The sequence below is a fragment of the Phytophthora parasitica genome, assembly GCF_000247585.1.
Source record: "Phytophthora parasitica INRA-310 unplaced genomic scaffold supercont2.45, whole genome shotgun sequence".
NCBI lineage: Eukaryota > Oomycota > Peronosporomycetes > Peronosporales > Peronosporaceae > Phytophthora > Phytophthora nicotianae.
The window spans coordinates 27,177-36,574 of NW_008649031.1; the positions used below are offsets into that span (position 1 = coordinate 27,177).

General features: G+C 48.1%; 3 protein-coding genes across 3 annotated transcripts; 1 reads left to right on the plus strand and 2 right to left on the minus strand.

The window, feature by feature from the left end:
- Positions 1-1,252: 1,252 nt before the first annotated feature.
- Positions 1,253-2,776, plus strand: PPTG_14866 (hypothetical protein; the record flags this gene model as incomplete). Its single annotated transcript, XM_008912201.1, has 1 exon — positions 1,253-2,776. One exon carries the CDS (start codon positions 1,253-1,255, stop codon positions 2,774-2,776), a length of 1,524 nt encoding a protein of 507 aa, XP_008910449.1.
- Positions 2,777-3,123: 347 nt separating this feature from the next.
- Positions 3,124-6,008, minus strand: PPTG_23623 (hypothetical protein; the record flags this gene model as incomplete). The annotated part of the gene is made up of 3 exons (XM_008912202.1): positions 3,124-4,297; positions 4,378-5,732; positions 5,793-6,008. 3 exons carry the CDS (start codon positions 6,006-6,008, stop codon positions 3,124-3,126), a joined length of 2,745 nt encoding a protein of 914 aa, XP_008910450.1.
- A 2,844-nt stretch (positions 6,009-8,852) lies between these two features.
- On the minus strand, positions 8,853-9,128 carry PPTG_23624 (hypothetical protein; the record flags this gene model as incomplete). The annotated part of the gene is made up of 2 exons (XM_008912203.1): positions 8,853-8,906; positions 9,084-9,128. The coding sequence occupies 2 exons, from the start codon at positions 9,126-9,128 to the stop codon at positions 8,853-8,855; spliced, it is 99 nt and encodes a 32-aa protein (XP_008910451.1).
- Positions 9,129-9,398: the final 270 nt, after the last annotated feature.

The following is a 9,398-nucleotide window of genomic DNA, read 5'->3' on the forward strand; positions in this document are numbered from 1 at the left end:
GTAGCTACTGCGATAGCTAATATACCAAGCAAAACCATCACTGTCATTCAGCTATGTTTCTCTGAGTAGATGATGCATTTAATTATTTTTTATTTCTCGCTGAAATCAGCCGAGTGTATCGGAGATCTATACGAGTAAATATTCAAATCCAAGATTGAATACTCAGAAACATAGTTGTATCACTTATAGCATGCGCTACACGATTCGAATTAATAAATAAAAAATCAAAATATCAGAGCTATGATATATATACATAGGCAACTACTTGCGAACAGACTCCCCCCCCCCCCCATTTTATTGAGTCAAGTATAATTAGGTAATATGTCGACTGGTTACTAAATGAAAGATTTAGCCAGTAACAGGAGGCTTTGGTGTTGCAAGGCACCTGCGGAAACGCATTCATGAATTGACATGAAATTGTGTATCCTCCTAGTCCGTGTATAATCGGGCTCATCAATGATGAGTGGTTATGCATAACGGAGATGACAGTCTCTGTGCGGCTCTTGTGAGCCAGGGCAACACAAATGAAAACGGTCAAAGGTATATCCCTGTGGGAGTGCAGAGACCGTCGGCTTCGATCAATACATACGTATTGGCGTGGTCGCTAACGACTGGGTTATTTGTGGGTTCTTCAATATGAAGGGCTTAATGTACAGTCTATCCCAACATAAGTCTATTAACAATAGGTACGAGTGTTGCTTTATGTGATCGAATGAATTGAAAATTGAAATTCGGGAAGCATAGAGGCAGTTAGTGATCTTTCAACTAGTTGTGGTATCAGGCGATCTTTCAGCTCGTTTCTAACGATGGTTAAGCTACTACAGCCATCAACAGGGGGCTCTGGTGTTGCAAAGCACCTATAGTAATATATTCATGAATTAACATGAAAGTGTGTATCCTCCTAGTCCGTGTATGATCGGGCTCACAATAAGTGAGTGGTTATACATAACAAAGATGACAATCTTTGTGCGGCTCTTATGAGCCAGGGCAACACAAATGAAAACGGTTAAAGGTGTATCCAGCAATGGAGCGCAGAGACCGTCGGCTCCGATCAATACTTACCGTATTGACGTGGTCGCTAACGACTGGGTCATTTGTGGGTTTGCTTATCAAGCAGGCTTAATGTACAGTCTAGCCCAGCATAAGTCCGGGTAACGCCGGGTACGAGTGCTGCTTTATGTGATCGGATGAATTGAAAATTGAAATCTGGGAAGCATAGAGGCATTAGAAAGGTTATAATGCGTATTCGCGTATGGATCAGCTTTTGCTGGCCAATCAGCTACTTCGTGACAACATCGCTGCTGTCAAGGCCCGTAAGGCCGCCGGCGGTGAGGCCGACCCGAACCCCACCCTTGCGGACCTAGAACGTTCGCACGTTCTATTTGTCAATGCGCACCACAAGCCGTATGTTGCCATTGCATTCCAATACTTCAAGGTATCGGCCAACAACGTTACGCTTGGTTCGGACGTTTCGATCTCGATCCCTCAATACGGTGATTTCTTCGCGGACATGGTTGCCAACGTTGTCATCCGCGCGCCCACTACGTCTTACTCGGGCGGGTTCGGCGACGACTCTGACTGCGTTATTTACCGCCACTGTGATTACCCTGGTGAGCGTATCTTCGACGAGGTGCGCTTCGAGGTCAACTCGAACCCCATTGACTCCTACACTAGTGAGACCTATGTACTCCACCGTCAGTTCAACGTTCCTCAGGACAAGCTTGCTGCCTGGAAGCGTTGCATGGGCCAGGAGACCCCGATGCAAGCCCGTGATTTCCTCCAGGAGACTGGCGGTACTAAGGCCCCTGTCACCAAGCACACGAAGACTGAAATCTACAACGGCTACCAAACATTCAAGGAGACCCACAATGATCTTAACCTATGGATCCCGCTTCTCTTCTGGTTCAACACCGATATCCGTCTTGCGTTCCCTTCGGTGTCGGTACCCTACGGTCAGCGTTTCATTACGTTCAGCCTCACGCAGGCCTCGAACCTTTACCACGCTATTTTGAATCCTGCTCGTACCACGACTACGATCACCAGTCCTCGTCTATCGACGCCGCAAATCTCTACCTTCGATCTTTACATTAACAACCTTTTCGTACTACCGGAGGTACACGACATCTTCATCGACCGTGTTGCTTTCACGCTAGTGCGTGTACACCGTCGCCAGACTCAGAACCTTAACAAGAGCTCGGAGAGCATCCACCTTGTTCAGCTTAAGTGGCCTATTGAGTCGCTTACGTTTGGCTTCCAGCCCACGGTTAACCGTGCTAAGAACACTAATCTTGAGGCCAACAGTGATCAATCGTCGTCAGTATCGAGCGACATGGAAGACAGGCACCGCTTCGGTGTTGTGTCCAACACGCAGATGCTCGCTGCTGACTTCCTTGGTAGCATGGGCGCCCTTGGCCTACTTGTAAAGGAAGAATCGAGCCACATCACAACGCTACAGCTACAGGCGCACTCCGTAAATCTATTCTCCACTTTCCCGGCGGCCTTCTTCAACTCGTACATTCCGTACCAGTTCGGCGGAAGCGCCCAAACGGCTCCTACTGATCCGGGTTTGTACTACTACAGCTTTGCCCTATACCCCAACCAGTACCAACCCTCCGGACACTTCAATGTGTCTCGTGCCCGTGAACTCTACTTGAACTACACTTCGTCGTTCATTAGCTCTGACGCTAACCACACGGCTACCTTCTTCGTACAGGCGAAAACAATTAATTTCTTGCTTATCAGCGAAGGATCTGCCAGTTTGAGATACTCGACTTAACACCTTGTCTCCGAACGGTACTCGCCTCTGACGCGTAAGCGCATGTCGTAAGTTACGACGTACAGAAGGACTTGGCATTTGTATAGACCATGTGTTTCAGGTCGGGATAGGTGTATAAATTGTCAGCAGGTTTTCCGGTCAATGTCGTCAGTGATACGGCATTGTGAGAGAGAAATCGCTGCCCAATGTCGTAACGTACTTCACTTGCAGGCAACAGATGGCTGAGGAGGTGCACTGATCTGCAGCTCATTTTAGAGAACGCATGAAAGAAGGTACGCTGGCTCAACAAACTTTGCATTCAACCACACGAAGCTGACCACTCATCTACTGAAACGCAGCCTACGCGGTCACTCATCATTGCTGTCAGAGTCAGAGCCGCCGCCATCGCTTCCTCCCTCGCGGGCGAGCTGCAGTTCCCGCCGTGTCTTCTTGCGCTTTCCTGCGTTCTTGCCGGGCCGGCGCAGCACGACGCGCTTCCCCAGGCTGGCCGGAATGTCTTGCCCGGCGCCGAAGTCATCGTGCCAGATCTCGAAGCAGGTCTTGGCGACGCCGTTGTAGTCGCGACGGATCTTGTTGCAGAGCCAACACTTGGCGTTGTCGATCGAGCAGCGCTCGCAGAAGAACGTCGTCGCGAAGGACTTCTTCTTCTCGGTGCGAAGGAGCGCGCAAACCTTACAGGACCGTTGGCGTCGCTTCTGAACGCCGGTGACGGTGACCCAGTCTTCCGACTGCTCGAGTGCGTGCGCAAGGCGAACTGGTGTTCGCCTACGCTTCCGACGGGAAGGAGGTGGCGTCGCTTCGACCCCTGCAAAATCCTCGGCCTTCAGTTGCAGGAGCTGGTTCTGCAGGACTGTGAACCACTCTGAGCGCTTCATCGAGCTGGTGCCCTTGATCTTGGCCGCCTCCTTGTGGGTCAGGAACGCGTTCACCAGCGCCAGATCGAGGAACCCCAAGAACAAGCCCTTGTAGTACTTAGTGAACCGCGTAGACATTTGCAGAGAGAAGCTCTGGAGACGGAGTTGATCGTGGCGATCTACTCCGCCCATCCAGTTCTGGTAGTCCTTCACCGACTGGGGACATCCAACTTGAATCGCGCCCACCCGCTTGACCTTCCTCTCGAGCGTGGACGACGTCATGGCGGAGCCCGTGCAGAGGTAGTAGACCGGCTTGCGGTCCCACCAGAGGCACGAGACCATTGAGGGGATCGAAACAGAGCGCGTGAAGACGAACGAACCCCTTGGGATGCTTGCAGGGCGGGTCTTGTGCTCGGACTTGATGCTCTTGGCGAAGCCCAAGCGGTTTGTCATGATCGTTCCGACGACGTACACGTTCATCTTGAGCAGCTCCACGGCGAGAAGAACCGAGGTGTAGTATCGGTCGATGATCACAGCATGCCAGTTGTGGCGCGATTGAGGAGTGAATGCAGCCTTCAGGTTCCGCAAGACAGCCGCTGCTCCAGTCTTGGCGTCAATTCCAGTATCTCCTCCATCGTTGTTCCGCTTGCCCACATAAACTTCGAATCTAGATCAGTTACGACATAAAAATGTGTTAGCATTCATTGCACGTCGTAACTTACGACATAGAAAAAAGATGAAAAAAACCTGTGGCAGTACGCTGTCTTTGCGTCACACAACATAAATAGTTTGGAGCCGTATCGGTGAGGCTTGTCCGACATGAACATGCGCGTCGTGTTGCGCTTCGACGTGGCAGGAAGAACGCCTTCGTCAAAAGAAAAGATAGATGGAAGCGACCAACCAGCCAAGAAGCATTCTTGGATCTTGTCCACTACAGGACGCAGCTTCCACAGTTTATCGCGACCGTGGTCAGCGGTGTTGTCGACGAAGTGAAGGTCACGCAGGATATTTTGGCAGCGATCGCGCGACATGTACCGCCCGAAGAGTCCGGCTGGAATGGCGCCATCCTCAACCATGGACCAATGCGCAGCAAAGCTCCTCTTCTGAGGACACAACATGCGCGCCACTAAAAGCCCAATTACATGCAAAATCTCGTGGGTACCGTACTCCTCGGGTGCTTTCAAGCGCCATGCAATCTGAGCGGCGGTCTCACGTTGACGTCCGGTCTGTCGCGCCGCCATCCTTTCCGCTCGCTTCTCAACTTGCTGCAAAAAGTAGCGGTTAGTCTCCTTCGCGATCGAAACCCACACGGTTTTCGGTACGAAGAAAAATAGTGTCAGGAGTGGCGATCGCCACATATCCAGCAGCTCTCCAACAGGTCGGGCCCCGTCCTCACCCAACCCAGGGTACGCAGGAGTATCGGTCTCGAACGCTGTCACGGCTGGGGTCCACTGCATTGCCCGAAGCGCTGCCGCGCGCTGTGTGAGAGCTACTTTGCTCAGTTCAACGTTATCACCAATATGCAGAGACGCCAGAAAAACCTCGTCCATCTCGGCGGCGTTGCTGTCAGATATTTCATCGCCCCCCTCCTCATCGAACTCGTCGCTTCCAGAGTCGCCGTCGTCGTCGCAGATGCCAGCACTATCGCTCTCATCAGAGCTGAAGTCCTCATACTCACTGCTGTTCTCCCCGTCCTGCAACACGTTCACGTCGGCGTCGAGTTTCAACGGGACCCGTGCTCGCCGTGGAGGAGCAATAGGAGAAGTAACAGCACGTTCATCCTCCCCCTCACTCTCCAATCCCGACGCGTCCGACAGCAGGTGCAAGCTGGCTGCTGCGTCTCGCTGCTCATCGTCAGCTTGCAGGTCTCTCTGGGAGAGATCAAATTCTCTCGCTACCGCCGCCTGCGATAGTTCGATCTCCGGCTCGGAGGAGCCGAACATATGTTCGATCGTAGTCTGCGATAGCAGAACACTAGTGTCGATCTGAGAGGGTCTAATCACGGCGTCGTCGTCGCCACCGCCACCACCCTCCTCTCCAACATGCTCTCCGCCACCGCCACCCTCTCCAACATGCTCCTCCCCGTGTTCACCGCCACCACCCTCCTCTCCAACATGCTCTCAGCCACTGCCATCCTCTCCAACTTGCTCCTCGTCGTCCACCAGCAATCCCGACTCGAAGGCGTACTCCACTACGGCACACTCACCCACCAGCACGTTCTCGCCCTCCGGGCTTTTGTATGTCCACTCCGTCTGAATGCCGGTCGGCCGCTTCGACGTCCACCCCGCCGCCCTGAGCTGCCGCCATAGATGTCCGAAGTCAATGTCATGTGGTGCCGCGACGGGGGCGGCGGGTTTCTCTCGGCGACTGGACCGCATGCTCGCCAGTCCGCAAATTCTTGAATGAGCGGTCTGGACCAGGCTGGCATCCATCACCGGGTGATTCACCCATCCGAACCCATCCTCTGACCCGGTTTTGTGAACTTGTCGCAGAGACCTCTCGCAGCTTATATGCTGGGGTTGTCTGAAAAACAATTGATTAAAGTAAGGGAAAATTGTGCTCATACTTTAATCAAGTGCAACTCGCTTAATGTCGTAACTTACGACATAGCAAAAATAGCATGTCATAACTTACGACGTTAGGAGACAAGGTGTTAAGAAGTCTATTAAGCATTATCATAACCCATGTTTTTTTGCTCTCGCAAATAAGCATAAAATTGATGTTTAATATTCATTAATATAGCACATACTGCTTCCAAATACACCTCAACTCTTAGTTATCGCCATGGCTATTCGTAAAACCATCGAAGAATTGCCTGCCGACGCAATCCCTTGCGATGGACCGCTAATGTATCATCAAGATAAACACGTTTCTCCTGATGGAAGATTATTTACAGTTCATCCAACTACCGGTACTATCGAAGTAGCTACGCCAACAGATAATCATCAGTATTATGCATGGTGTAATGCAAAGCAGCGCTTATCCAATGGCTCAATTATCGACATGGATAAGATAACAGGCTTCTACAGACTAAACAAGGGCGATGGTAGAGTACTAATTAGGGCTCTAGTCGCGTATTACTTCGTAGAGCGTTTATCAGATCCCGACGGAATGAGAGCCCATCTTATTGATTCTAATGAGCCAATTAGTCCAGGAAACCTTCGATGGGTAACTGCTGACGAACAAACTCGTCTGAGAATGAACAAACTTCGTAGTAAGGTTGGTACTAATAAATCAAGTGATAAAGAGGATATAGATCTTACAGCATATAAAGAATTTCATGGCTACGTTGTTAAAACTGACGGGACTGAAGTAATTAAACACACAAAGCGGAATGGCTTTAAGAATATTGCGATTCGTGTGGGATCTGATGGATATCATAATGTGACGTTGACTATCAATCGTCAGCAGAAATGTTATCGCCTGAATAGGCTTATAGCAATGATACATCATAGTGAGTCCAAAGAGCTTTCCTCCGATATAGTTATCGACCATATAGATGGAAACATTCTAAATAATGCATTCTCAAACTTAACAATTGTCGATCATGTAGAAAATGTACGCCGCGGCAATAGCGCTACTAACTTTATCAAGGTTGATCCATCCAGTATGCTTATACAGTACTAGAGAATATTCGCTGTATCCGTGAGTACTGCGACGAGCATGATGGATTTGATCATAGAGTAATGTCAATGCGTATCGCCACAGGGGAGCCTTATAACAACTACATTTGGCTAGCATGTGAAGCTATCAATAAGCAATATACTATTGTTAATGATATTGTTCGCTTATTGACGTTAGCCTATCGTATGCAAATTATTCGCGAACAGCTAGATACTCATTTAACTAATGATATTCTTACTGAAAGCATGATACCCATTATAGACGGGATTCCATGCCCAGATAGTAAAGCAATGGATATCATTAACAAGTTAGATCCTCTATTAACAGAGTGTTCAGATGAGTTGGATGCTACCAATGCTACTATCAATGAACATATGCCGTGTTGCAGACTTTTAGCATACAGTGGTACGTCTGATACGCCTCAAATACTGATCTGCTTACGAACGTTAATGTTATTTATCAGAAGTCGTGATAACTGTGGTCAAACAGATCGAAAGTGTCCCTTCTGTGTGTTCGCACGTGATGAATCGGATAGATATAAGTTTGGACATGCGGATCCATGGGCAGGCATTCCTATGTACACTTATCACTCTGCACGAAAGTCTAAAACCAATCCAGAACCGTTGAAGTTTGTTAGTAAGTATCTCACTATTGGTAATGCACTAGACGAGCCCGAAAAGGCAACTCCGGCAAAGGCACTTGTAGTACTCAAACCATTACGATACAGTTTGTTCCAAAGCTCAACTGGTGTCTTTTCAAAAACCAATATCCCTAACAGAGCTAAGTTTCGCGGAACTCTCTATGCATCGTTCTACCCACCTCAAAACGGATTGATGCATGAAGAAAACGCGAACTGGGTCTTACAGAGACGCCTCAATTGTCCTTTATTCGCATTTATGGCAGAATACATCCCAAGTCAATACAGAGATGCTAAAAGCAAAGACAAGGAGGCATACGCAAAGAAGAAAGATGCTTAACTTTCTCCTCATTTGAGAGGGTATATTTTTATGCAAAATGATTAATAGGGCAGGCAACGGCAAGAATAGCAATGATTCCTTTCAACGAGACGTCGACTTTCGTCAGCTTAATGCATCTGAGATAAAAGAATCTTATGGCATTCTAAAGGATGCCATGAAACTGCCCAGCGATTTCAATAATCATAATAAGACTAAGCACCTTCTCGTATCGCCGGTATCGGCCTATGCATCCGTATATTACAAATATCTTTACACTATCTGCTACAAGATGGAAACTGGAGTTGCGATCACGACTTTGAATTCAATCAATATACCATCATGAGCCTGCTCTGTTCGTACAAAGTCGTTATTCAATATATAGCATCTATAGCGACTGATGTTATGAACTTCCTTATGAAATCATCTGAAACGGAATGTATCAGGCAGGAATTAGCGCAACAAGCGTCCGCATCACGAAGCGAACTAAGCGACACTCGTAATGAACTCATCCGTATGTTAGTATCACGAAGCGAACTAAGCGACACTCGTAATGAACTTACGGAACTGATAATCATTAGCAACGGTTATGAGCTCACTACCGCTGAGGACTATATGCTTGAATAACCAATTGATCGCAGTGAATCAGTTGATACGATGATTGATATCCGTTCCGAGTTTGAAAGCTTCTCCGCTCATCTGCACATGGATTAGATTCTTTTTATGTTATTCAAACTACGATAGGCTCAGTAGATTCTTTTTTTTTATAAATGCTTCCATATAACCATGGATCTTATTACCTTAATAAAAAAAAACTAATGGAGACCTTTTAGGCGTGCTTCTGTTTGCGTGTCTTATCATATACTTTATCCTTACAGCGACTACCGCAGTTGAATGGGCGTTGCTTTCCGGATGTTGCATGGCGTTAGTAGTAGATATAAGCATCGTCATTAAGCAGATAAGAGCGAAAGCGTAAAATTGAATAGTATGCTAGCTAATATCTCCTGCGTCTAAAACAATGCTTGCTGCTCTCTACGACTTCGTGTTCCTTCTTCCGTTGGTGGAGAGGATGTTTCCTACCTTAGCTCAAAGAGTACCAAAAGTGCTTATTGGCTTATGCATCCGCATATTACAAGTATGTCTGCACTATCTACTACAAGATGGAAACTGGAGTTGCGATCACGACTTTGA